The 27,917-nt window shown below is 42.0% G+C and overlaps 5 protein-coding genes across 5 annotated transcripts in view; 3 read left to right on the forward strand and 2 right to left on the reverse strand.

Moving 5' to 3' along the window:
• The window catches only part of LOC146968414 (high affinity immunoglobulin gamma Fc receptor I-like), a 182,670-nt gene that overhangs the window by 32,443 nt on the left and 122,310 nt on the right, over positions 1–27,917 (forward strand). The gene's annotated exons all lie outside the window — the stretch shown is intronic.
• LOC146968418 (uncharacterized) lies at positions 9,037–15,232 on the forward strand. The gene is made up of 4 exons (XM_085760349.1): positions 9,037–9,488; positions 9,679–9,786; positions 10,085–10,196; positions 15,151–15,232. Exons 1-4 carry the CDS (start codon positions 9,182–9,184, stop codon positions 15,230–15,232), a joined length of 609 nt encoding a protein of 202 aa, XP_085616475.1. The 5' UTR covers positions 9,037–9,181.
• On the reverse strand, positions 16,119–17,707 carry LOC146968419 (uncharacterized). The gene is made up of 3 exons (XM_085760351.1): positions 17,543–17,707; positions 16,594–16,968; positions 16,119–16,384 (listed from the first exon to the last, which is right to left on the reverse strand). Exons 1-3 carry the CDS (start codon positions 17,622–17,624, stop codon positions 16,119–16,121), a joined length of 723 nt encoding a protein of 240 aa, XP_085616477.1. The 5' UTR covers positions 17,625–17,707.
• Positions 18,710–22,812, reverse strand: LOC146968420 (sialoadhesin-like). Its single transcript, XM_085759161.1, has 6 exons — positions 22,662–22,812; positions 22,075–22,110; positions 20,348–20,614; positions 19,307–19,555; positions 19,048–19,209; positions 18,710–18,898 (listed from the first exon to the last, which is right to left on the reverse strand). Exons 1-6 carry the CDS (start codon positions 22,690–22,692, stop codon positions 18,813–18,815), a joined length of 831 nt encoding a protein of 276 aa, XP_085615287.1. The 5' UTR covers positions 22,693–22,812; the 3' UTR covers positions 18,710–18,812.
• Positions 23,679–25,966, forward strand: LOC146968421 (butyrophilin-like protein 2). Its single transcript, XM_085759155.1, has 3 exons — positions 23,679–23,804; positions 24,612–24,986; positions 25,171–25,966. The coding sequence occupies exons 1-3, from the start codon at positions 23,732–23,734 to the stop codon at positions 25,389–25,391; spliced, it is 669 nt and encodes a 222-aa protein (XP_085615281.1). The 5' UTR covers positions 23,679–23,731; the 3' UTR covers positions 25,392–25,966.

The following is a 27,917-nucleotide window of genomic DNA, read 5'->3' on the forward strand; positions in this document are numbered from 1 at the left end:
CAGCAGCAGCAGCCGGTCAGTGCGTGTCCGCTGAGTCGCTCAGACACTGGACAGGTCAGCGGGTCCGTCCCTTTGTGTCCGCGGAGCAGCTGATTACCGAGCAGCAGAGGTCCGCCCGTGTTTAGCGTTTAACTGGGAACTAACGGGACCGAGCTGGGTGAACGCAACCGGAAACCAGCCGGAAGTATCAAACTAGATCGGATCTGATCGTTTGCCAAGAGTTATACATACAAACAATATAGAAATAAATGACCAGAGCTACTAACAACCGGTCCTACCTGAGTCTCCATCATGAAAGTTTTATCAATCAGCGCTTCCAGATTTCAACCGGTAGTCATGGAGACATGACGCTCTCCAAGTTTGGTCCCGAGTGACAAAAAGCAGGTGTGAAAGCAACCGTACTAACTGAAAAATTAAACAATGTATCATTTTAACATTTGGTGTGCACTAGGGTGCGCACTAAACATGTGTGAAAACACCCTGAGTCTGTCTTAGTGACAGGTGCAGGTAGGGGTTACATAAGCACACAATAGAGAGGAGCACTTGGTGCTGTGAAAACAAATACATAACAAACTTAAGAGAATTAATTTAAAAACATCTCAGGTAAGTTTTTTTAACCTTCATTTTATTTTATTTTTATTTTTAAAAAATTAGCTTTCATGTATTCCTGTGTCCTCACCTCTGACCCGTCTGCTTGACCCTGTCACAGAATAATAACACAGGATCAATTTACCATCTGGTACTAATAAATAAACCTTGAACCTTGATATTAAATCATCTTAGGCTGCCATCTCTGCCTTCCTCCGTATTATTTGTCTGTTGAGCCTCTTTCCTCGCGCCTGGTAAATGATTTTGGACTGCCATCTAGTGACCAGTCTGTGTTGGGTGTAGTGAAGGTAGAAAAGGAACCATACTGTAGACTCAGATTTGGAGGTGCTGATCCTCATCCCAGCCGTTTCACACTCAGCTGTGAACCGGTCCAGTGAGTGCTGAAGATCTACAGGCCGATGATGCCACCAGGAACCACGTCATCTGCAAATAGTAGCAATGCAATGCTTTTATACACTCTGGTCTCTTTCAACTGTGGTAAGTTTTTAGAGCTTAGGCCAATTTTTTTGTTTTACCCACAGCAGCATCAAGACAGATCATCTGCCATGACTGACTTTTAAGCATGTGTGCACGTTTTGGGATGTGCTTTAACATCTATTTATCTCTAAGTATCCTCGAACCAACCAGAGGTGCAGAGATGGTTGATCCTCCCTTACAGTGTTGTTGTATCTCAGACTGAGAGCCCACCTCAGCCTCTGAGAGCCTGCCCCCCTTCTGCAGCAGCATCAGAAATAACCTCCACAGGAAGAGGAAGTTGTCATGTACGTTATACTTCAGTTGTATTTCAGCTCAAGGCTCAGTCTGCAGCAAGACGACATGGAGGTCACAGCTCTCTGCTTCAGACTGTGTGAGTACTCAGTGTCACATTTCTTCTCTTTCTGTCCTCACTTTTATATGTTGCTGCTCATCAAAGCATCTGTTGCTGATTTACAACATTGCTCCTTTGTTTCTCCAGTGATGCTTGAATTTCTTCTGCTGGAGACACAAGTTCAGAGTCTTTATGCTCAAGAAAGTGGTGAGGAACTACTTTTTTGATGCTTTTCTATGTTTTGGGGACTTTGATCTAAATTTATGTCTGGTCTGATGAGATTTTTACTTGAACCTGATGGCAAAGCCATGACCCTACCACCACTCTTGTTATTTTGTTAATGAAGAACTATACGTTGACCTGCTACAATGCTGCTTTGTTTTTAACCGATGGAATTTAGTTCCAGTTGTGGTGGATATAAAAATACCAATTTTTAGATGTTTTATTTGTGAACTTCCAGGTGCAGCTTCTCTTCGTGTCACTCCAGACCATCTGCAGTTCTTTATTCGTGAGTCTGTCTCTATCCAATGTGACGGGACTGATGGTTCTGCTCGGTTAATAAGAGCCAGAGACGATGGAGAATTTACTCCAGCATGCAACATGGAGAGGACATCATCAGGGTTGTCCTGCACAACAGCAGGAATTTATCCATCAGACAGTGGAGAATACTGGTGTGAGACTGATGGAGGAGAACGAAGCAACAGCATTAACATCACCATCACTGGTACATTCATTGGTTTTTTTGGGGGGGTTTCATCTGAAATCACTACAGATCATCAGTGAACATGTGAACAATAATTTATTAATAAAATGTATTATTATTATTATTAACAATGAAGAGTTTGCTCACTTTATTGGTCTGGGTTTGACCATTTAAAGTGGTAAAGATGTTTTATTCTCTCCAGTTTTCCATTGAGAGTAACTCGTCAACCTTTTCTCTTCTCCATTATGTTCTCCAGCTGGCTCAGTGATCCTGGAGAGTCCTGCTCTTCCTGTCATGGAGGGAGATACGGTGACTCTGCGCTGCAGAAACAAGACGACTTCCACCAACATCATAGCTGATTTCTATAAAGACGGCGTCTCCGTTCAGACGGGACGTAGCTCAACCATGACCTTCTCCAGAGTGTCCAGGTCTGATGAAGGACTCTACAGCTGCAGCATCTCTGGAGCTGGAGAGTCTGCAAACAGCCGTCTGACTGTGATTCACAGAGAAGGTGTTTCACTGTTTCTTCTCAACTGTTTCTTCTCACTGACTCATCTTGACCTCTTTAAACCACTGAATGTTTCATTGTGTCCAGGTGTGATCCTGGAGATCCCTGCTCTTCCCGTCACGGAGGGAGACGCTGTGACTCTGCGCTGTTGGAAAAACACACTGTCCAACGTCTCGTCCGTCTTCTACAAGGACGACGTCTTCATCGGGACCAGCTCCACGGGAACCATGAGCATCCACCACGTCTACATGTCCCATGAAGGACTGTACAAGTGCAGCGTCCAGGGAGTTGGAGAGTCAGCAGAGAGCAGACTGACTGTCACAGGTGAGAGGAACGTTTCAAAATAAAAGCCTGCAGTTTGACAGTTTGTCTCATCTTCATGAAGCTTATATCACACTTTGAGGGAACTTGTTCAAATTTGATGCAAACTTTCATTACCATGAAAACATGAAATGATCAGATGTTGTCAAAGGTCAAAGGTTACGGTTGTGGTTGTATTGACCTCACAAAACATGTTTTGGCCTCATGAACACAAGATCTCAGCAACACCTTGACGAAATGTTTTACAAATTGGATGGGAGGAAAGCCAGCACACTCAAAATCCCTTTGAATAGTTTTATTACAGTTTCAACCGTCACACATTGAAAATGACTCCAGTCAAAACGTCTGTGCTTGCCCTACCTGTCCTGTAATAAAACTCTAGAAGGGATTTTGAGTGTGCTGGCTTTCCTTCCTTTCTCTTTTTTTTTCAACATTTTACAAATTACCACAAAGACTCATTTAGATTCAAAGACAAACTGAGTCCGGTCATTGAAGGTCAAGGGTCATTGTGTCCTCATAATGTTCATTGATGACATTTTCTATCCAAAAGGTCAAAAGGTCAAGATCATAGTTTGTAGCTGCAGGTGAAACATTCACTGTTCCTTCTGTTTAGTCGTGTTCGTCTTCTAACAGCAGATTATTTATGTCGTCTTCGCAGAACTCCACAGAGATAATTGTACAGACACTTGTACAGACACTTGTACAGACACTCGTCTCTTCTCAGACAACTTCATCCATGTCCTTCTCCTCATGAGGATCATCTTAACCGTTGTGGTAATGGTTCTTCTGCTGCTGCTGCTGGGAAGACTTCACTGTGGGAAACTCGGACATTCGCCCAAAAAACTTGACAGAAACACAGGAAACTCGTGAAGGACACACACACGGTGCTGTGGTGTGTTTTAATTTGATCTTTGTGTGTGTGACTTGAGGTTTTTGTGCTGGCTGTTGTCACCAAGGTGAAAAACCACAGAGAGACGTGACATGTACATGGAGCTGTCAGCGCATCTTCAGGGTTTTATTTAGACGCTATAGATGCAGTTTGACATTAAGACACATTTAGTCACATGGGAAACTAAAGACACCACCACAGTTTTAACCAAGCTGAAAATAATAAAAACCAGCTGTGGTGAAGATGGTTATTTTGTGAGGACCATACAGAACAAATTTTAAATACAAAAACATGAAGACAAGCTCCTGTGTTCTCTCTATCATTGTTTTTACAGCCTTATGTAATCACAGCCTCTGTATAATTAACGTTAAAATTAAAGTTCATCCACATCAGTTTTAAACTTCAACAATCCTCTCAATTTTAGTTCAATGCAATTTTCAACAGTTAGTTATTAAACAACAGCAGCAGCAGCTTTTCTTCTGGTTTTCTTCAGCATCAGCTCCAAATGATTACACTGTTTGTTTGATTTGAACTATCTTCATGTCCGGATCCTGTTCTTCTCAAATGATCTGCATTGTTACATAGGCTTACTGTCAAAAGTCCTCATGATCATTAAATGGCTCTGTAATGACTTGCAAAAATGTCTGAAATTCAGTTTCAACTTTGTGATCATTGTGTATACTCTAAAGACTAACAATGAAATATGAATTTAAACAGTTTTATCATAAAGGTGCAACATATGACTGTCTGAATGCCCTGCACAGAGGTCAACATGTCAGAAAAAACACCTCTTATTTCAATTTTATTTCAGTTTATTTTTACAATAATGGTAGTTAAATGATCTTCTGTTGATTGGAGGATGATGCACCTAATCAATCTACAGGGTAAGTCGTTTTGGACTGATGTGGTTTTTAACTTTATTAATAAGACACCATGAGGTCACGTTGCCTGAACTGCAGAAATAAACCAGACAGGAAGCTGAAGGTTCTCACGTCTGCACTTCACATCGATGCTCAGACAGTCAGTCAGCAGCAGGACATCATGGAGGTCACAGCTCTCTGTCCTCAGCTCTGTGAGTACTGCAACTATTTCATATTCATTTATTTCACATCAGACAAGTGTTGACAATACACATACTTTAAGTTTGGAGACTGTTAAAAGTGATAATTCAGAACAGCAACAGGCAACGACACCATTGTGTTTCTAGGTGCTTCATACTATTGATTCTACATTGCTGTACAAAACAGGTTATACAACTGTTTTCAGAAAATTACAGTGTAAATACATTTAATAACGGAAAGTCTAATATTTATTTTCACTTATTCATTTATGCATTGTGATGAAAACTGCAATCAATCATTTTAGTAACATTACAATTTCAATTGACACTTTAACAAACATGTGAACTGTTGCACTGCTGCTTCAAAGCAATCAACAGAAAATCTAATGGTTTTACATTAATTCACATTTAAGAATCTGATTGTCTCATATACAGTTGTTTCATTCATCATTTCAGTGTTGAATCTGCTGCTGCTGGTTACTCACAGTCAGGACGGAGGAGGTAAGGTGGACATAGTTCATGATATTTGCATTGTGTTGTTAATAAGTGAATTTCCACCACAAAAATGCAACTAAACTTGTAGAATCCCGCATATTGGATGTTGGTAACGTCTGAATAAGAACAAGAGCAACAGTCACATTTTGCATTTTTATTTGAAATACTTTCAGTAATGATCACAGAGGTCCAGTGCAAAATAGTTTTGTTCCACTAATTTGTTCTAATATTGCTGATTAGCGTTCCCAACACTTTTTAAAGAGTTTAACTGGGTCTGTACGGTTGTACTGTTAACCCCAACCTAATCCCTACTTTTAACCATAAGCATAATTGCATCTAAATTTGAACTATGGCTTTGTACAATACAATCAATGACTCTTATGATTTAAAAGGCATAAAGCAATACACAACATGTAATATCTGGGAGAAAAACTTTCACCATTGATGAAAAGCTGTGTATTTTAATGTAACACTCCTGAGTGTTAGAGACAGTCACTGAATCTATTTCTAGTCTGTTAAATCTACAAATTGAACATGCGTGGCCTCAGTTTGGATTTGCTGTTCTGTGTTTGTCAGTCTCAGGTGCAGATGTTTGTATCGTCCCGTCCAGACTGCAGCTCTTTGAGTACCAGTCAGTCTCTTTCAGCTGTCAGGGTGTAGATGTCTCACCTGAGTGGAGAGTCAAGAACATCAAGATGAATATTTCAACATGTCAGGAATCCACATCATCAGTGAACTGCACCAATAGAAATGCCGTGGTGTCGGACAGTGGAGAATACTGGTGTGAAGGGCCAAGAGGAGGGAGAAGCAACGCTGTCAACATCACAGTCAGTGGTGAGTGGATTGTTGATGTTTTCAGCTGTGAAGCCACAGTCATGTTACACTGAGATCCTCATTGTGTCATTGAACATGTGGTGATGTTGTTCAGGTGGCTCTGTGATCCTGGAGAGTCCAGTCCTCCCTGTGAAGGAGGGAGAAGCTGTGACTCTGAGATGTAGAAGCAAGGAGAGCATCTCCAACCTCACAGCTGCTTTCTATAAAGACGGACTCCTCATTGGGAACAGCTCCACAGGAACCATGACTATTCAAAGTGTTTCCATGGCTGATGCCGGCCTCTACATGTGTAAAATCTCTGGAGTTGGAGAATCACCACAGAGCCCGCTGGCTTTCAGAGGTGAGACAGTTGTGTTGTGTTGTCACTGTGTGATAGATGGTGGTTGTACTGTAGATACAGTTCGTGTTTCCCTAGTGCCTTAATTTCAATAATGCTTGAAAGGAATTAATCCTTACTTTCAAGTGTTTCCTAGTCCTCGTCAAACCTTCTGTTTCTTTGCAGAGACCTTTCCGTCCTCGGATCACTCCGTTTCCATCTACCTCTTCCGGACTGTGTTCATTGTGCTGTCGCTGGTTCTGCAGCTGTTGGTGGTCGGACTAATTCACTGTGGGAAACTCGGACCATTCACACAAAAACCCAGTTTGGCATGAATATTCATTTTTTTTCTGTTGGACTGTCCATTGAAAGTACACTGATATTTAGTGCAGCAGGTAAACATGTGATGAGACAAGCACCAAACCTTTTTCATTTTGCATTAAATTTCTCGTTTAGTGGGAACGCTGTTAAATCTGTCACAGCTTTTATATGGTGTATCACTTGATGCTTCTCCTCAAGGCAGTGGTCGGTTTCATGTTGTATTCTCACAGATGACCAGCAGGTGGCAGCACAGGGCCTTCATATTTTCTAAACCAGATCAAAGCCTGCAGCACAGTGTTAGGACACAAACAGGAAGTGTGTGTGACGCTGCTCAGGTACAAGACGGACTGACAAGTTTTCAAGAGTCGCATTAGATATGTATACATATACAGTATCTATGAATTCAGTTTTCTGTAATATAAACATAGTGACAGTCTTTGCGTATGTGTGAATGTTTAAGTACCACTGATTGTTTCATTGTGTTCTTTAAAACAATGACAATAAAGGAATCTGCCCCATCTATCTATCTTTCTCTATCTCTATCAAAAAGTTTGAATCATGTGTACTTAGAAGTGACAAACCACCAAAATGAGGAAGTAAAGCAGGAAACCTTTCTCTGAACTCTCTCCTCTCGTGCTGTGTTGCTGTAACAAACCACAGTACTACAGCATGACGTCACCCGTCATAACAGCTTCACGTGTCAAAGTGTCGTCACTGCTTCCTTCAGCTGCTCTCTCAGTTCGCGGGAGCACACAGCCACTCTCCTAGGTGAAAGTTAAAAAAACAAAACCAAGACGTGGGTTTACTCTATGATTGTTTTCATTCTCTGAAATCTGAGCCATCTCTACCTTCAGGGTGAATTCATGTATGTCAACATATGAAGCTGTTATAGTTTCTAATATTAATTGGACATTATTTTACAAATACTTGCATTTTCAGTGTACATATGTTACATAATGTAATACAACTGCACATGGGAAACAAACAAACAGACAATAATCATTTGTTTTGTCAGAATCTTAACATATTATGTTGTTACCTGTTGATTTCATGCTTTTTTAAGTGACCCTTGTTAAAATCCTATCAGTTAGTCCTTAAATGGAGTTTATTACTATTATCATCATAAATATTATTATTCCAGGCAGTGAATTTTGTCAGTGTTTCGTCAGACTGGGCGGAGTGTGCACCTTTCCAACCCACACAAGACATAGGAAGTACTTGTGAACCGGTTCAGTCTCTCAGTCAAGCTCAAGTATCTGAGGTTATATCAACACAATAAACTTCACCGGCAATGAAATGGACACAAAATCAGTACTTCGCTTTTTGATTTTCCTCTCAGCATGTGCCCTGTCAGATGCCTCAAAAGGTGAGCAAATTTTTTTGATGTTGTTGTCACTGTGTTGATGGAAGGTTTTGCAGTAGCTTTTAGCCTACAGCCAACTAGTTTTCTGCGACAACAACAGTTCCTCTGACAACGCTGATATAAATCTGTCATTGTGGCCATTAGACAGAGTTGATACGGTGTTACTCAACAGTGTAAACTTGACGTTTCTTGTTATTGTTTTTTTTTATGTCATCTTTGGAATTATTGAGTCATCGGCCGTCCATGTGTAGTTCTGTCACATTTTGTACTTTATCATAATAGAAAATATTATGATTTATCTTGAGAGCACAATCGTAAAGAAACACTTACTGTAACAGGGAGTGAGAAAAGGAAAACTATGACAACAAAGAGAAAGGGAGAGGGGGAGGGGGGTGACGATCTTTCTGACGCAAGATTACAGTTGTGGCGTGACAGAGCTGAGTGATGGTGAACAGACAGGAAATGGGAGAGAGAGGAGGAATGATATGCAGTAAAGGGCCGCCCAAAGTGGAATTCACCTGGGGCCGACTGCAGTGAGGACTGTAGCCTCTGTATATGGGCTGCCTGCTTAACCCACTGTGCCACACGGCCCCCCAATAATTCACCATTTTTATAATGATATCATAGTGTCTGTTTTTCATGAAACAACTTGGGAGTAAGCAAATATATCATCAAACCATGAGATACAGCTTTTACTGTTTGGTCCTGTTGAGCTGTTGCATCAGCTGCTGACTTTAAACTAAAAAAAGAAACTGTTTGGTCCAATGTTATTCAGCTGCTCGGAGATCAACAAAACAATGTCCAATGGAAACAAGGAATTTGACTCAAAACTTTGTGTGATTCTCCGTTACATTTCCAGAAACCATCCCAGCTGAACCTGGACAGACCGTAACTCTGCCATGTCGAGCTCCCAGCAACACTGACGTCATAGTTGTGGAGTGGTCCAGACCTGAAATGAAACAACAATATGTGTTGTTGTTCAAGGATGGATGGTCTGATCCAGACAACCAGCATCAAACTTATCAGAACCGGGTGGAGCTGAAGGACGGAAAGATGAAGGACGGAGACGTGTCCATGATCCTGAAGAACGTGACCAGTGATGACGCAGGAACATACGAGTGTCGAGTTGTCCTGGGAAAAACAAACCACTTTAAGAGGAGGAAGAAGAGAGCCAATCTGAAGACTGAGCCCATCAGCATCGTCCAACTGGATGTGAAGTTCAATGAGGTTCACTCAGGTGAATCACAGAGTCCAGATTCAGGTGAGTCTCAGTGCAGCTGCTTCCTGGTTGTTGATGAACCATCACAGATCAGATGTTGTGTCTGTTTTTTTTGTCCAGATGTTGTTGATGATGTTGACTTTGTAGGAAACAGCTGGTCTGACTTCATGTGATCAAAGAGCAGTAGATAATGCCTTTAAAGACTCATCACTCACACTGCTTCTCTCTGCAGGAGGTACAGAGGACCTCAGGGTGGAGGGAGGAGACAAGGAGAGAGGAGTCAAGGGGGAAGGAGGCAAGGAGGGAGGGATCGAGGATCAACATGTTGGACTGGGAGTCGGTCTGTCATCATCGGTTATGGTTGTTGCAGTTGTTGGTATTGTTGGTTTCATAATCTGGAAAAAGTGTCACAAAAGTATCCCCAAATCCTCCTTGAAAAAAATTCTGTCACCAGTAAATAAAGATGGAGATGAGTTAAATGCAGCATACACACCAGTGTGTGTCCTGTCAGAGTCTCCTAGTCCAAAACAAACTGAGTGACGAGTCAAGAGAAAAACTATTGACAAGGAAAGATTTCTCACAAGCTGTTATTGTCTGTTCCACTGTGTTCATGGCCTAAAGTGAACACTCTCCTCCAGTCTTTATCCGTCATGCCACCTCCTCCGTGAATTGCCACCTTACCGTGGTGGAGGGGTTTGTGAGCTCAGACGATCCTGGGAGCTGTGTTGTCAGGAGCGCGTTCAGCTCTTGGTAGGGTCTCCCACGGCAACTGGTCCCAGGTGATGAGCCAGACTAAGAGCAATTCAAAAACTTGTACTAAGTACTATGGACCAAGCAGAGGCAGAATCTCTGCTTTGGCCTCCGGAGGCTGTGCTGGTCATCAGTCAGCCTCTTTGACAAATAACCTTCTTATGCCAACCTTGATTGGTATAAGTTGGTTTTTTAAACATGGGTAACCCGGCAACACTGCCAGCTGATTTTGCTGGAAAGGACACACACATAACAGTGGAGAGAGAGAGTGAGCTACCAGCTGACACATCAACCAGTGAGACACGTTGATCTCTGGTTGTGTGTTTTTGAAACTTACTGTGGGGCTGCCGCTCACTCTTTCTTCCCAGAGTACAGTTTTACTGTGCAATCATGTGTGTTTACAGTGTTTGTGGTCTAAAAAGTGTTGAACTTGTATCAATTCTTACTCGACCTGGGAATTGTCCCTGTTCTTTTTTCTCTTTTCCATTGCCAATTTTGGTGAATTGGAAAATGACGGGGAAAAAGTTCTTTGCTGGCATTGACTGACTGGATTCAATAGAGCGATTTGCCTCTGTTGTAACCTGGAACTCTTGAGTTTGAAGATAAGGGGTGCTGTCAATAAGAGCATGTTTATGAAATGTTTCCTTGTCAAAAACTCTGGGATTAGAGATAAACTTTCCTTTCAGCAGATCATCATGAAAACAAATAAAGCTTCTGTCAAATAAGTGGTGTATATGTTCTTCACAGTAAAAGCCCCCAGTATGCACAACATTACTGTAGTTTGTTGGTGTAAGACACTGGATTGTTGCAGCTGCAGCTCATCTTAATTTTCCTTCATGTTTTATCTTTAATTAACCACATGCATATGAATAAATGTACTCATTTGCTGATTCATTAATAGAAATAAAATGGAAAATTACAGAACTGAAAGGACTTTCTTCTTCTTTTTTTTTTTAGATATTTAATAACTGTTTTTTTTTAAGTTACAAACTAATTTAGAACATTGAACCAAACATTGTGATTATGGTCAGTATACCTGATGGAAAATATTACTCAACTGTTATCTGACAAATGTGAATAAAACAATCTGAGCACATTCCTGTGGTTGGAAACAAACAAAATGGCTGAGGACGGTCTGAATGAGGAAGTCAGGGCTTGAGTGTGTGGGCTCAAGCTATCTGAAACATGAGTCACCTCAACACTTACAGAGAATATCTGTGCTAAACCAGTTCCTTCAACAGTGACTCCATGGTGGCCACTGGATATTTGACACCAGAACATTGCTTTACCTACTTAGGATAATAGACGTTATCTCTGACTGGAATTAATGAGAAGCATTCCAGATGTTTAAATAGAAGTCTTGGGAACACCTTACAATAAACTCCCGAAAGAAATTTAAGTCAAAAGCAACTGGACTTGGACTCGGTATAAATAACCAAGTCCAGTTGCTTTTGACGTAAATGCTTTGGGGATAACGATGACCTGGACAAATGAGAATATTCACAGGCCTTACAATAAACTACACACTATCAATTTCACTGATCATTATCATCCTGTCTATCTATCAGTGTTAATCTATATACCATGGGCGTGCCAGTGGGTGTTAAGGGGTGTTTACTGCCACCTTATAAATGATATGAACCACTGAAATCTCATAAATAACTATTGCAAAGTGAGAGCAACACTGGTGTTAAGTAACTGACACATGTAGAGTATACATATCTCATTACAGTGCAGTGCTGCTCTCTGCTGGTTAATGAAAGTCATCTTTGGACTAAAAGTAACAGTGACACTCTGAGCTAATGCTAAGCTAGTATTTGAGATGGTTTATAGTTCCCCTAACCTGAGTCTGTTTTTTAATCATCATCATTTGTTTCTTGGACACATACATGGCTGGTTGTGCTATAAGTGTCTGTGTGCAGGTGATCGACCTTATGACCTTTTACTCAACTTGGTTGAAATTCCTCAGAAATTCTGGCGGACTATTAAATCTTTATCTCCAAAGAACTCCTCTAGTCTCCCAACTTGTATTGTGTCTGAGTCGGCCACTATCTATGACAAAACTGAGATGCTCAATTGTTTTAATAAGCATTTTGTGTCATCTGGTTTTCTTTTTGACAAAGAAGTTATGTCCCCCACTGCAGCCCAGGCTCCACTTAGTAATGCTGAGACTCCCTTGGATACTAAATTCAACTTTAGGCCTTTCACTATTGCCGAGGTGCATAAAGCCCTTACAAAATTAGATTTTAAAAAACCAGCGGGGCCAGATAACATTGCTGTCTATTTTTTAAAAATTGCTGCGGACTTTATAGCCGAACCTTTAACCTACATTTTTAACTTAACTCTAACTAGTAAGAAAATCCCTAACACCTGGAAAATGGCTCACGTTCTCCCCCTCTTAAAAGGCGGTGAACCCTCGAGCCTTAATAATTACAGGCCTATCTCAAATTTGTCACCCTTAGCCAAGATTTTAGAAAACCTGGTAAGTGATCAGTTGAAGGATTTTTTGTGTAGTAATGAAATTTTATCATGCTATCAATCTGGTTTTAGAAAATCACATAGTACAGTCACTGCTGCTACGAAAGTAGTTAATGATATTTTTATGGCCCTGGATAGCAAACAACATTGTGCTTCCCTTTTTATTGATTTCTCTAAGGCCTTTGATACTGTGGACCATAATGTTTTGCTGCATAGATTAGCTAATATAGGACTCTCTGATTCTGCTGTTAGTTGGTTTTCTAACTATCTATCAGACAGGGCTCAATGTGTTAAAGTTGATGGCTACTCCTCTGATACCCTGGCTGTCCATAAGGGGGTGCCACAAGGCTCTGTGCTCGGTCCCCTGCTTTTTACAATCTATATAAATGATTTGGGGAAAAATGTTGACAATGCAAATTTCCATTTTTATGCCGATGATACTGTGATTTATTGTTTTGGAAGCACTGTGTTGATGGCTGTAGATCACTTGCAAGCTGCTTTTAAGGAAATAGAAGCCCAACTCCGGTTCTTGAAATTGGTGCTTAATGCAGATAAAACTAAAATGATGATTTTTACTAAATCTAGAGACAAAACTAATTATCGTCCTACTTTATACACTTCTCAAGGTACCCTTATTGAGACTGTTTCTACTTTTAAAGGATCATAGGGCAGGATTAATGAGAACGGCCAGTGACGCGACGGCCGCTGCGCGTAACTACAGCAACCAGGGAAGCCACCGGCACGGGAGCGCGCACAGACTTTTCACTGTTTACTTTACTCTTTACAGTCTTTCCTATCTGGGGAGGGAGAGGGGGTATTTTACTGTAGGTTCTCGCTCTCACAGACAGACAGACAGACAGACAGACAGACAGACACACACACACACACACACACACACACACACACACACACACACCTTCACTGTGCTGCAGCAGGAGGCTGCTTGTCTGTTCCTCTGAGCTCCTCTGCATGGATCTGTATGGGCTCCTACTCCTACAGGCCGGTACCGAGAATTAACGCGCCGGGTCCGGGTGTCGGGCCGCATCTGTCAGGGTCCGCGGTCCCATGAAAACCAATAAACACCGGACATATTCATGATTTCATAAAAAAAAGAAAACGGACGCGTCGCGGACACGCCGGCCAGGACGTGAAAAGTGGACGTGTCCGGGCAAAAGAGGACGTTTGTCCACCTGCCTGATAACGTTGTTAAAGTTATAACGTCGGCTTTTAACCGCTAGCTGCGGCTAACGGCTAATAATAAGACAGTAGTGAAGAGGGAGAGGGTGTGTAAGTTAGTGACCTGCCTGCTGCTGTGTGCGTGTGTGAAGGGAGGGGGAGAGAGAGTGGCGGCGGCGGTGGAGGGGGAGGGGGTTTAACAGGGCTTTCAGTTGTGCTGGGTCGTTTGCTGGCAGTAACAGTAGGCCTGATTTGGATCCACCGTGGTTCAGAGCGATTGATATAACAGGGAGTGTCGCCACTCTGTCTTCATGTCTCCATTCCATTGATCCATTCGAAGGCAGTCGTGGACGCGCTGACGTCAGGTCCGCCGGCCAGCGCGCGAAATTCACCCCCTGAATTGCAGCGCATTTTGCAGCACAGACCCCGTTCAGGGCAATGGAGAGATACGCGGGTGGGCTCGTTCTTTTTGGTTTTGAACGCTTCCTCACCCATTATTATTTAAAAAACGTAAAACGCATGGGTATTTTCCGGTATTTTCTCACAAATCCTGCCCTATGATCCTTTAAATACCTAGGCATCATCCTTGATGACAATCTGTCTTTTAAACCTCATATTGAAAACCTGGTAAAGAAGCTAAAAGTGAGACTGGGCTTTTATTTCAGAAATAAATCTTGTTTTTTTTTTGTTTCTAAAAAAAGGCTTGTTGCAGCTACTTTTATTCCTTTGTTGGATTATATTGACGTACTGTACATGAATGCCTGCTCTACTTCTTTGCATATGCTGGATGCCATTTATCATTGTGCTTTAAGATACATTACCGGCTGTAAGTCACTCACTCATCATTGTACTCTGTATGCTAAAGTAGACTGGCTGTCTTTGTCTGCACGTAGGCTTCTGCACTGGTACATCTTCATCTATAAAGCAATTATTGGACTACTTCCCTCATACCTCTGCACCTACCTCACTCTCACATCAAACTCATCATACAGATTGCGCTCTCTGGACTTTCTATCTGCCTCTGTCCCCAGAACTCGTACTGAGTTTGGGAAGAGGGCATTCATGTACTCTGCTCCCTCTGGCTGGAACAATCTCCAAAAAACACTAAAACTACAGGCATTCATCACCCTTTCCGATTTTAAAACCAGACTTAACTGTTTTTTAATGGCAAATCATGGAGTGTGTAAATGTTTTACTGTTTAGTATTTTAGCATCACTGGATTAGCGTTCTTTTAGTGTGTATTGTTGTGCATTGTTCTGTTCTGCCCTGGCTGATTTAACATAATCTCTCTTCCTTCAGGATCCCCTGGTACAGCCTCCCCTTGTACCACACAGCCCTCCCGTCCTCCTTCTCTTCCCCCCATATCCCTGCCGGACTGTAGAACTCTGGACGTCATTCATCTTTTCTCTCTCTCTCTCTCTCTCTCTCTCTCTCATATTCGTCCTCACTTCTTTGTGTGTATATTATCTTGTTGCTGCTTTCTTGGCCAGGCCATGCTCGTAAAAGAGATTTTTTTTATCTCAAGCAATTTGCCTGGTAAAATAAAGGTTAAATAAAATAAAATAAATAAATGAATCTGATCCAGAAGCTGTTTAAAAAGTCAAAAACACTGAGAAAAGAAACCGACTCTGAATCCAGCAAATAAATAAACAGTTAATTTTATTCTTTCATTAGAAAAAACTACAGTAACACGTCAACATGTATCGTGTGCCACGCACAGCGATAAGCACTCATCTTTCTACTGCAGCTGCATCAGAGCCGTGTTGTAGCTTCACGGCTGTGATTCCTGCATCATCATCTACATCATCATTTGAATTGAATTGCTCTTTGTCTGGCTCATCACCTGGGACCAGTTGCCGTGGGAGACCCTACCAGGAGCTGAACGCTCCAGACAACACAGCTCCCAGGATCCTCTGAGCTCACAAACCCCTCCACCACGGTAAGGTGGCAATTCACAGAGGGGGATATTGGTATATAAATATACATATATATAGATTTACAACACTTAACTTGAAGGTATCGTTATAAGAGTGACATGTCACAGTCATGAACGTGTCATAAACATTATGTCAATGTCATAATGTTGTTATGAAGTGTCATTCAGTTAACCCTAACCCTACAAACCCCAATGACAATTAATGACAACGTTATGACATTGACATAATGTTTATGACACGTTCATGACTGTGACATGTCACTATGATGACGAGAACGTCAAGTAAAGTGTTGTAAATCTATATATATATATATTTATACACATAGAAAGCTCATTTTATGTTTTCACACCAGTTGCCTCCAGCAGGAGGAGCTTGGCGGGTTCTCTGTTTCATGTGTCTTCTAAGTTTCATGACGACCCAGAAAAACAAACAAACAAGAAGAATTGTTCCAACAAATGAAGCAACAGCGACAAGTCCATGACGTCCTCTGATGTTTCCAACCATCTCTTCTCTATCGTTGTTTCCACCGTCCTGGTCTCCTCCTCCTCCTCCTCCTCCTCCTTCTTCTTCTTCTTCTTCTTCTTTGCTCTGTCCATCTGCAGAGAGAAGCAATGTGAGGCATCAGCAGTCAGGTAGGTGATGAGTCTTCAAACTCCTGTCAGACCTTATCTACTTTGATCACATGACACAGACCAGCTGTTTCCTACAAAGTCAACATCATCAACAACATCTGGACAAAAAACATGAAAACATCTGATCTGTGATGGTTCATCAACAACCAGGAAGCAGCTGCACTAAGACTCACCTGACTGAACCTCACCTGGCTGATGAACAGCCAGGTAGATGGTGCTGATGGGCTCAGTCAGCAAAGTGGCTCTTTTCCTGATGTTTGTTTTTCTCTGGAAGACTCGACACTCGTATGTTCCTGCGTCGTTGCTGGTCACGTTCTTCAGGATCATGGACACGTCTCCGTCCTTCATCTCTCTGTCCTTCAGCTCCACCCGGTTCTTAAAAGATGGAAGCTGGTTTTCTGGAACGGACCACCCGTCCCGGTACAAGAACACATATTCTGGTTCCAGTTCAGGTCTGGACCACTCCACAACTACGATGTCAGTGTTGCTGGGAGCTCGACATGGCAGAGAGACAGACTGTCCAGGTTCAGCTGTTTGGGTTAATGGGACTGAAACAGACAAACAAATAGAGCAGAGAGGTCAAAGGTCAGATAGGTGTGTCTTGTGAGAGCCAATAAAAACAACTGGAACAGTCTGAGTTTTCATGGTGACATTTAATGTGTTCATCGATGCACAACTTTAATTCTGATAAATCTTCATCATGGTTCATAATCTGTTAAGCACAATAAATTGACTGACCGTGCAGGCTGGGGCGCTATTTAATGAAATAACTTCCAATATTCTTTATATCTCATCAAACTTAAGTCCATCAGGTTAACTATTTACAGCAACGGTGTAATTATTGGCTCCAGTCTGTCATATAACAATCATCTGACTGATATTAATGATCAAAGGTTGCACTGATAGGTGTTACACCCATTGTGAACTTTAGCCTCCAACATCACCACAATTAAAATCTTACAACATTGCTGCGTTTCAAGTGTAATAGTCGCCATTCCGATTAATAACGTAGAGTTCATTAGAAATTTGTATATAGATTCCTTCAGAGACTTGTGAAATATATGAAGTTCTTTAACAACACAGCTGAATATGAGATGAAATGTGAAGAGATGAACAACTCACCGTCAGTAGAAGACACGAAGACCCAAAGGGACAGAAACGTCCCACTGAGTGACACGGGCTTTACAGCAGACATCTCAATCATGGTAGATTGGATCTCCCTTGGGGAGGGATCCCTCCTCTGTTGCTCACCTTGAGGTTTCTCCTGGTTTTTTCTTGGCAGTTTTTCCTCAGTCGGTGTGAAAATCAAAGTGTAGAGGATGTTTTAATGATGCTGCTTAAAGCCCTTTGAGACAAGCGGTTTGCAATAGTGCCTTGCTTGTCAGTCACTGATGGAGATGGGGCTCCTCACATCTTTTATACTATGGAGGGTGGGTGGAGTTAACATGTGGTTGGTTGAGGAGGATCTTGATCAAAGTTTATGATGAGGTCACCAGAAAACTGCTTGCGCCACCACAATTTTAAAAAAGAGTATCCTATAAAAAAATAAAAATAAACTTTACTTTATTTATTGATGTGCACAAAAATATGTACCAGTCAAAAGTTTGGACACACCTTGTCATTCAATAGTTTTTCTTAATTTTCATTACTTTCTACATAGATTAATACTTAAGACAGCAAAACTATGAAGGACCACATGTGAAATTATATTGTAAAAAGTGTTAAACAAAGCAGAATATGTTTTGGATTTTAGATTTTTCAAAGTAGCCACCTTTTGCTTTGATGACAACTTTGCACACTCTTGACATTCTGTCTTTAGCTTCATGAGGTCGTCACTTCCAAAATCATCTCAATTTAGGTTTAGGTCAGGTGACATATTACACTTTTGTTTTAATTGACATTTTTGTGTTTACTACATAACTCCACATATGTTCCTTCACAGGTTTGATGTCTTCAGAATCTACAATGTAGAAAGTAATACAAATGAAGGAAAAACACTGAACAAAAGGCATGTTTTGACTGATATTCCATATTATGTAAATCCATATTAAATATTAGTGGAAGAAAATGGGTTATGGATGGACTCGCTGAATTATTTATTGTTCATTATTGCACTTAGTTGTTTATTATACACCACTACATACTGTTATACCTACAGTGTCCACCAGGTGGCAGGGTAAAATCATCTTATCAAGCCCACTAGTACACAACAGCCTGATCTGAGACAATATCTTTGACATCAATAAAGAGTATCGGTTAACGTCTTGACATGATATGTATTTATTGAATCAACACATTGGCAGGTGCTGCAGTAGAACAACAGAGTAACAATTAAAACGTTCTTTCTGCGAGACCAAGCATCACATACGGCAGCAGTAGCCAGATGTTCAGCTCAGAAGTGATGCTCCGTGGTGACCGCCACGACATCATCGCCATCCTCAGCCAGTCTCTGCTCAGCCTGGGTCGTTGGTGCTGTTACTAAGGAGATGGAGACAGGTTGGTTGTTTCCTGCCAGGACTTCACCATAAGGTCATTGATGATAATGCAACTAAACAACAACCAACAGTACAGAAATGGCTGTTACTCAATGGATGATTGATTTATTGATTGATTAACTGATACAATACCTGTGGCTCTCTGTCGATACAAAGACACCATGATGACAGTGGAGACGACGTATGGACAGAACACAACCAGGTGGTGAAGTAGAGCAAACACAAGCTGGAGGGGAACGGATGTGGGGGGCGGAGCTGAGGCAGAGGTGGGAGGAGCTGAGGTTATAGGTTTTCCTGTAGGGAGAATCTCACCTGATCAGGTGTGGATAATGTGGATAAATAAGTGGTGAGGCCCTTGACCTGTGGCCTCCTGAACTGTGACCCTCCTGACCTGTGACAGCGATCCAGCTGGGTGGAGACCCTCCATGATCTGTGATGTTACAGCTGTAGAGGCCTTCATCAGACTTGGTAACATGGTGGATGGTCATGTGACGTGTAGGCTCAGTCCTGATGAGGGAGCCATCTTTATAGAAATCAGCTGAGATGTTGGAGGGAAGGGTCTCCTTTGATTGACAGCTCAGAGTGACATCATGTCCCTCCATCACAGGGAGGACAGGACTCTGCAGCATCACTGGTCCACCTCAACACAGAGACAAAGTACAGCAGTTGATCCATTTCCACGCAGCTTCATCAACACTCAGTACGTTTACATGACACTTGAAAAAAACGAATTATTGCCTTAATCCGACTATAACTGGGAACTGAAGTGCATGTAAACACCTTAGTCCGACTGAAATCGGAGTTGGAGAACTCTGATTAAGACACCCAGATAATGCGATTGGAATTCGATTTTCTCCGTCATGTAAACACCTTAGTCGGAGTATAACTGGACAATGGGTTGGGACAATGCATGTGCGCATGCTCCACAACAGTAGAGACAGCACAGAGTGGAGCAGAGAAGCCGCCTGAACCCGGCAAAGTAAAGAAAAAAACCCAACGTCAGCGCGACTCACGATTCAGTGCATTTCACACAGCGCGACCAGCAAGAGTGTTTTATTATAAGAAAAAAAAAGAGAGAGAGAGAGACAGAGAGAGGAAAAAAGGAAGCCCATATCCTATTCTCAGCGCGAATCCGGCCCAGACTGGCGCGTCTGGTCGCAGTTGAGAATTTATTATTAAGCTACTAAGTTGTTTATATTCAGTTTTTTACGAGGTGACAGAAAAATCAACAGGACAGGGGGCGTATTAACCCGCTGAAACGACGGGTGACGCCGCATGAGGGGGCGGACCCTGTCGGTTATTCGATTTTCTCAGTTGCATGTAAATTGAGACAAGGACAGAAGTCCGACTTGACGCCAAAATCGAATTATGAGCATAGCTCGATTAAGCTCTGCATGTAAACGTACTCACTGACTCCACAGTCTGATCTTACCAGCCACAGTGATGTTGATGCTGCTACTGGTTGTTGCTCCCTCTCTCAGCTCACACCAGTAAACTCCACTCTCCCAATGGAAGATGTAGCTGATCTTACAGGAGGAACCATCTGGTCGTCCCCACCCATCTCCACACTGAGTCATCTGCTGTCTGGTTGTGTTCCTCATCACCTTCCATCCAGCAGAGCTGTCGTCCTCCTCACAGCTCAGAGACACTGAGTTTCCTTCAAACAGCTGAGAGCTGCTGGGACTCACAGTCAGACGAGCTGAGGGGACGGAGGGAGGACATACAAGTGTGTTCACATTCGCTTATTTAACTTTTTGTTATTTTGCTGCTGTCAGATAAGAGGATCTACAGTATGTGAGCTATCGAACTTTACAAAGCCATAACTGTGATGGATGGTCAAGAGAGACCTGTGCCAAATTTCAGTTGTCTTCAGGATATTTCAGTTTGTTCCTTTTTGATAAATTTGCAAAGATATGAAATAAAAAACAGGCAGGCAACAGACAGGCTTCATCCTCGGCTGAGTACTGATTTACCTGCTAAAAACCAAAATCCCCCACATGCAGAACCATCACAGAGCCACCACTGCACTAATTATGAAAGAATATAGTCATATTATATGTCAAATTAAACGGCAGAAGCTGACCCACAGCCTGTAAAAACCATGTTTTTATGACCCAAACACTACTCAAATAAACAACTAAACATCAAACTTCATGAAGCACCTCTGTGTGGACCTAGTCGCCACGCTCGTGTTACTGTACATTATGCAAAACACATCAGCTACCGCTCATCTGAAAGAGCCGGCTACAAACATTGGAACGATACACAGGAGCCGCGGCTACATAGAAGCACGGCAGAGAGAGAAGACTGATTCTGAGTGGCTCATGAGAAGAATTCTGATTCTGATTGGCTGCCCGTACTGTCAATACAAACCCTTATTCTATTGGCTCTAACGGTTCGAATGAGCTGTCAATCACAGAATCAACCATTCCGCTGCAGAGATAGAGCCAGGCATAACTGCACCCAAATAAGCTGCTCTCAGTGCAGCTTTACACAGAGGGACACAGAGGGCCTTGAAAGTAGTTGTTATTTAGTCCCAGTTGATTCTTTTTCAGTTAGTTTATGCAAATTGTGTGAAAATAAAGATTAAACAATGGTTTATAGTGGCAGGTGGTTCCAAGCTGTGCCAAAAATGGACATTTTGGAAAGCTCGCCTGAATATTTTGTAGTAAAATCTCAATCATTTTGTACTGCTTCACTTTATCAGAATCAACCACTGCAAAGATAATGTTCATACATTGTACAAGCATTTGATGGAGGTTTTGAGCTCTTCACCAGTAACACATACAGCTACACATTTCAGCAATTATCAATTTCTCTTTTCCCTTTACTATGACACCAGAAGTATTCAAATAGATCTTCTGGTTGCAGAGATATACTCATTTTATTATGGATATGCAATTTTTGAGAAAAGGCCTTGAAAATAGGCTCGGTTATAGTTGCAGGCCTGGTGTCACTTGCCTGCTGGGCTATGAGACCTCTGGCCTCTCAAAGACTAGCTCACTATTATCAGTGTGTTGGTCATGGCAGAGGAAGAAGAGACTTGTGGTTTCACTACCTACGTGCCTGTCATTCAGGGTGCACTGACATGAGACATGTTCAAAACAGGTTTCAGCCCCCACATGAGCACAACACCGGTGACAGAGGAAGTCTTCTCACCTTGTACTGCCGGGCGCCACAGCAGGGAGGTCAGAGCTGCAGAGAAACGACAGGTTGGTTTGAGGTTTCATATCTGACATGTTTCTAGAGAAGCAGGGGAGGACAGGAAAGAGGAAATGGTTCTTTTTTTTCAACACCAACCTGGTCGTCTGTATTGGGGACACGACGTACTCTATTACACAGAAAGAGTGGCTTGGTTTTCAAAGAACAAAATTATGATATTTACCCAGTTACCAATGTCTCCATCACAGAGTAGAGAAATTATTTCAGAAAAACAGAATTGTTGCACATATGAAGTGATCCCAGACACAGGAAGTGTCTTTCTAACATCGAATATAACACATCTGATTTACAAAACTCATCGTAGTGGATGTTGATTTCTAAAAAAAAAAATTTTTTTGATTTATATATCTGACTTATATATACAGTATGAAATAATTTTTGACTGTTTAGGGTCTACTGCTGTGAAACACCCTTAAAATGTTTGATGGAGTTAAAACAACAATGAACAGTGATTTTAAAAAAAAACTGAACTTGTGGTTAAGACTGAAATGTCTAAAGTTATCGGCAACAAGGAGAAGACTCACAGAGCAGCGACAGCAGAGATGCTCCGTCCATCTTGACACCTCAGCAGCTTCAGGTCTGAGACCTTTTCACAGGGGGCGTTAAGTGAAACCTTCCTGAGCATACCAATAAGAACATAAGAATGATGCGTTCACTGACAGTCCAACAAACACAGATGATTTTGTTGTGCTGTGTTTGAGAAGTACTGTTTTGATCAGAATATGAAAATATTTTATTCTGGTTTAAAATAACTTTGTTTATTTAATGAGGAGAGTGATTATCATCCTAAAATGTCGATTTTATAGATGAATTTCGACATATCTCAGCAGAAGCTGTGTCTTCCTGTTGCGGTTTTGTGAAAAGGACACTTCCTTTTTACTAAACCAGATACAGGTTGTTTTTGCACTTTCACACCTTCTTGGACAGCATGTTGTTGTTGTTGTTCTTCTTCTTCTTTTTGTTGTTGTTGTTGTTGTTTTCTTGTGGTTTGGAAGTGAGTGAAACCAGAATAAAACTAGAAATACAATGAATAACCACAAATAAAAGCAGGTTCCTAGAATGAACCATAAGTCCAGAAGGTAATTGTAGAATGAAGACACAAAGCAGTAAAACAGCCTAAAATATATACATGAATAAAAAAAAAGAAAAATAAATCTATTGGATGAAAAAGATTCCTAGATAAAGTCAGACTGAGGAGGTGACTCCAATGGAGCTGTGTAGTTTATCCACCCTCTGTTTCTCCCTGGCTGTTTTAGTCAAAACGCTGTCATCTAGTGGAAATTTGACGGTTACTGCAGCGTGACTGAAATGGCAGGGGCTACATATCAACAGCTGCTGGGGGGATGTTCCCAAACTTTACCTTGCAAATGACATGATTTCATATGAGTGTAAATATGTCTCTCTTGGGGATGTGTTACTTTTTTTTTTAAAACACAAAGACTTTTCTAGAACCTTCCAGTGACTTCATGATGAAGATGTAACAGGATACGCCCCAATGATTAGCTCCACCCGCTGTATAAAAACACTGGAGAAGCTTCTTTCCCGTCAGTAACACACCAGCAGCTTCTCCCTCCACAAGCCCCCCTGGATTGAGATGTCTGCTGTAACATCGGTGTTACTCAGAGGGATATTGTTATCCCTCTGGGTCCCTGTGTCTTCTACTGACGGTGAGTTGTGCATTGTTTTATGTTTCTGTAAACTGTTTCTGTTAAGGCGTTTCATAGAGGCTACAAATGAAAGAAAGGAGAGGGGGGGCTGTGTCGGACAGTCGACATTTTTACACTGTGTTGGTGATACTTTTGGGTTTCTACATCGATTTAAACAGATATTGTTACAGATTGAGGATATAAAACAAGTGTCCTGACTCCTGACAGTAGAGAGAGGTTTTTATGCAGCAGGGTGAAATTCAAAGCGACAGAGTCTCTGTTGAAGGAAGGAATTTAAAGTGCGTCACAGCTTGTTGATGGGTGTGTCATGGCTTCTGCAGCCTGCGCCTCAAAGATATCCAGTGTCAGACTGGTCCTTAGTTTTTCCTAGTTCATGCAAATGAGCCCTTTTCACAGAAATAAAGAAAACAAACATTAGACAACCGAGGATAGACGTTTTTTGAGCTACAATCATTTATTTCTGCTGAGTCACTGAGCTAAGTGTTTTTTTTGTTTTTGTTTGGAATATTATCTTAATTTACCTAAAATTCACTGGATCACAGTCTGGATTAGGTTATTTAATCAAGAACTTAACTACTTTGTGCAACAAGTGAATTTAGATGTTTGTCCAGTGATTAAATCTCAAACTATGAATAAGTAAAGCTTCTAAACTCTGTAACCCTCTGTATGAACTGTGCAGTAACTCCTGTGTTTGCAAAAAGAGCAGGTTACAGTGATTAAATGCAACTTTTTATTGGCTCTCACATGACATACACTTTAGTGATCTGACCTTTGACCTCTCTGCTCTGTGCGTTTTGTCTGTTTCAGTCCCATTAACCCAAACAGCTGAACCTGGACAGTCTGTCTCTCTGCCGTGTCGAGCTCCCAGCAACACTGACATCGTAGTTGTGGAGTGGTCCAGACCCGAACTGGAACCAGAATATGTCTTCTTGTACCGGGACGGGTGGTCCGTTCCAGAAAACCAGCTTCCATCTTTTAAGAACCGGGTGGAGCTGAAGGACAGAGAGATGAAGGACGGAGACGTGTCCATGATCCTGAAGAACGTGACCAGCAACGACACAGGAACATACGTGTGTCGAGTCTTCCAGAGAAAAACAAACCGCAGGAAAAGATCCATTTTAAAGACTGAGCCCATCAGCACCATCTACCTGGCTGTTCATCAGCCAGGTGAGGTTCAGTCAGGTGAGTCTTGGTGCAGCTGCTTCCTGGTTGTTGATCAGATGTTTGCATGTTTTTTGTCCAGATGTTGTTGATTATGTTGACTTTGTAGAAAACAGCTGGTCTGAGTCATGTGAACAAAGAGCAGTAGATAAGGTCTTAACAGGAGTTTGAAGACTCATCACCCTCACATTGCTTCTCTCTGCAGATGGACAGAGCAAAAAAGAAGAAGAAGGAGGAGGAGAAAACCAGGACGGAGGAAAAGACGATAGAGAAGAGGTGGTTGGAAACATGAGAGGGCGTTATGGACTTGTCGCTGTTGCTCCACTTGTTGGAGCCTGTTTGGTTTCCTGGATCGTCATGGAACTTAGAAGACACATGAATCGGAGAAAACTTAAAGATGATCCCCCCCCCCTCCCATATGTATAAATGTACATATAGTATGTACACTTCCAGTCCAATGTTTGCACAACTTCTCTTTCAGTGTTTTTGCTTCATTTTTTATGACTTCCTCAACAAAGTATCTCAAGAGTTTATCTCTGACGTTTTAAAGTATCTGCCTACAATGTAGAAAGTAAAGAAAGACCATTCAATGAGTATGTTCGCCTAAACACGACTGGAAGTGTAAATATAAAGTATTGTACATTTATATGGTTATTGATCCCCTATCATCCCCCTCTGTGAATTGCCACCTTACCGTGGTGGAGGGGTTTGTGAGCTCAGAGGATCCTGGGAGCTGTGTTGTCTGGAGCGTTCAGCTCCTGGTAGGGTCTCCCACGGCAACTGGTCCCAGGTGATGAGCCAGACAAAGAGCAATTCAATTCAAATGATGATGTAGATGATGATGCAGGAATCACAGCCGTGAAGCTACAACACGGCTCTGATGCAGCTGCAGGAGAAAGATGAGTGCTTATCGCTGTGCGTGGCACACGATACATGTTGACATGTTACTGTAGTTTTTTCTAATGAAAGAATAAAATAAACAGTTTTATTTATTTGCTGGATTCAGAGTCGGTTTCTTTTCTCAGTGTTTTTGACTTTTTAAATTGTGTACTGCTCAATTGATGATGAAAAACTAGACTCAGGTTGAGATTCAGCACTGTTGCTTCCTGGTTGTAGCTTAGCATTAGCTCAAACTGCAGCCACCATCACAGTCACTGGTCGACTATAAACTGAACATCTCTGTAGATTATTTACACAGGCTTTTCCTAGGAATTACTATGACTCCCATTAAAACAAAAATTCTGCATCAGCTTTTAAACTAGATTACTTTTAACTTCCTCTTTGGATCGAGTCCAAATTAACCACCGGCCCATGTGAGCTCTGACCTCTTGACCTCTTGTACACAAGATACCAGAATAATTGCTCAAATTACTTCCTGGAGTTGTTGTTTGTACAAGTTTGCCCTTGGGCAAAGTTTAATGATGGGTGCAGTGTTTTGATAACTGAAATTCTGTCCGTAACTCAGCTGCTGGTGAAAGTAGATAACAGCCACTCAGCCTGTTTTATGACCTGTTTACACCAGATATCTGGCCTTGAGTTTGTAACAGAGAGGGAAATGAGTCGTGAATTATTAAACCATCTGTGTTGGAATCATAGACTGTAAAAAGAATGGACGTAGCGTCCGTGACGTCACCCATTGGTTTGGGGGAGTCTGTTTTGTGCCTCTACTACGGGGGTTTGAACCGCGCCATGTTGGATTCTACTTGCCATATTTGGAGAGGTGCGGCCGTTGGCCGGCCGAGGGCCCGCCCACTGGCCTCGTAGCAGCGGTCGCCGGACCTGTCACTCAACGGTTCTGCGCCCTAATTGGCCAGAACTTTAAACCTAATAACAGTAAAACGGTAGAGTTTAAAAAAAATTCACCCCCCTCAGAGTGTGTGCGGGGGTAGAAACTATCGGTTGAGACCAAAAAAATGAAATGTACCAGGCTGTAAATATGTTTTTTTAAGCTGTAAAATCGGCTATTTTAACATGGGGCTCAATTGGAGTTGCTCCCTTCTGGAGCCAGCCCCCAGCGACAGCCGGGGGGATTGCAGCTTTTTGAACGCGGAAGTGAGCTTCACTCCTCAGACCGACAACTGCCCCCTTGGTTGGAATGTCCCCCTGTGTCATGTGTGTGTTGAGATAAAGATAATCACAGACTATAAAACTTGAATGTGCACTTGATGTTCATTAATCACACATCTGCTTATCTAAACTTCCCTACAAGACACTCTCAGTCCTGACTGTGTAAAGACATAGACATCAATCCTCAGTCGTTTAACTGTTTGCTCAACTGTGAAGTGTAAATCATGTCAACTTTCCAAGCTGCTGACAGAGGGACTTTCCATGTGTGTGAGACAATACCAGTCCTCTATGTAATGAGCCTGGTTATTGTGATAAACTGGGTGTAGGAACCATTATTCATTCATTATTGTTTTGTGTAAGTACCTCATTTTGACCACAAGGGTATAGTACAGTTTCATTTTTTGTGTGATTAGTACCGACCAAGTGAAAATTGGTGTCAGTTGGATGGTGGTCGGGGAAGCACACAGGTAACTTTCTGTTTTTTTTTTTTCTTACAATAAATGGGAACATCACCCCAAAAGAAATTAAAGCAGAAGTGAGTGATCCGGTCGTTTTCGCTAATGCTGCGTTCCAGGCCGGCTTTTGAAATCGGAAATTACAGCTTCAAGTCACAACTTACGACTTTGTAGCGTTCCAGGCAACCCACTCGTGTTTTTCCGACCTGTTTTACCGGTGAAAGTCACTATAACGGCCACTCGTAACTTCCGACCGGTGAACTCGTACCAGATCGAACTGGTACAACTTCACGGTCGGAAAAATACGAGTTTCCTTGAACGCACCATAACAGTCCTCGTCGCTACGTCACCACATTCACGGCGTCCCTTGGCTGCACACACAGCCCTGCATGCCGTTCTCTCTCCTCATTGGATAAAAACTGTAGGATAC

This window comes from Trachurus japonicus, chromosome 18, assembly GCF_045865225.1.
Source record: "Trachurus japonicus isolate A0001 chromosome 18, Traja_1.0".
NCBI classification, from domain to species: Eukaryota; Metazoa; Chordata; class Actinopteri; order Carangiformes; family Carangidae; genus Trachurus; species Trachurus japonicus.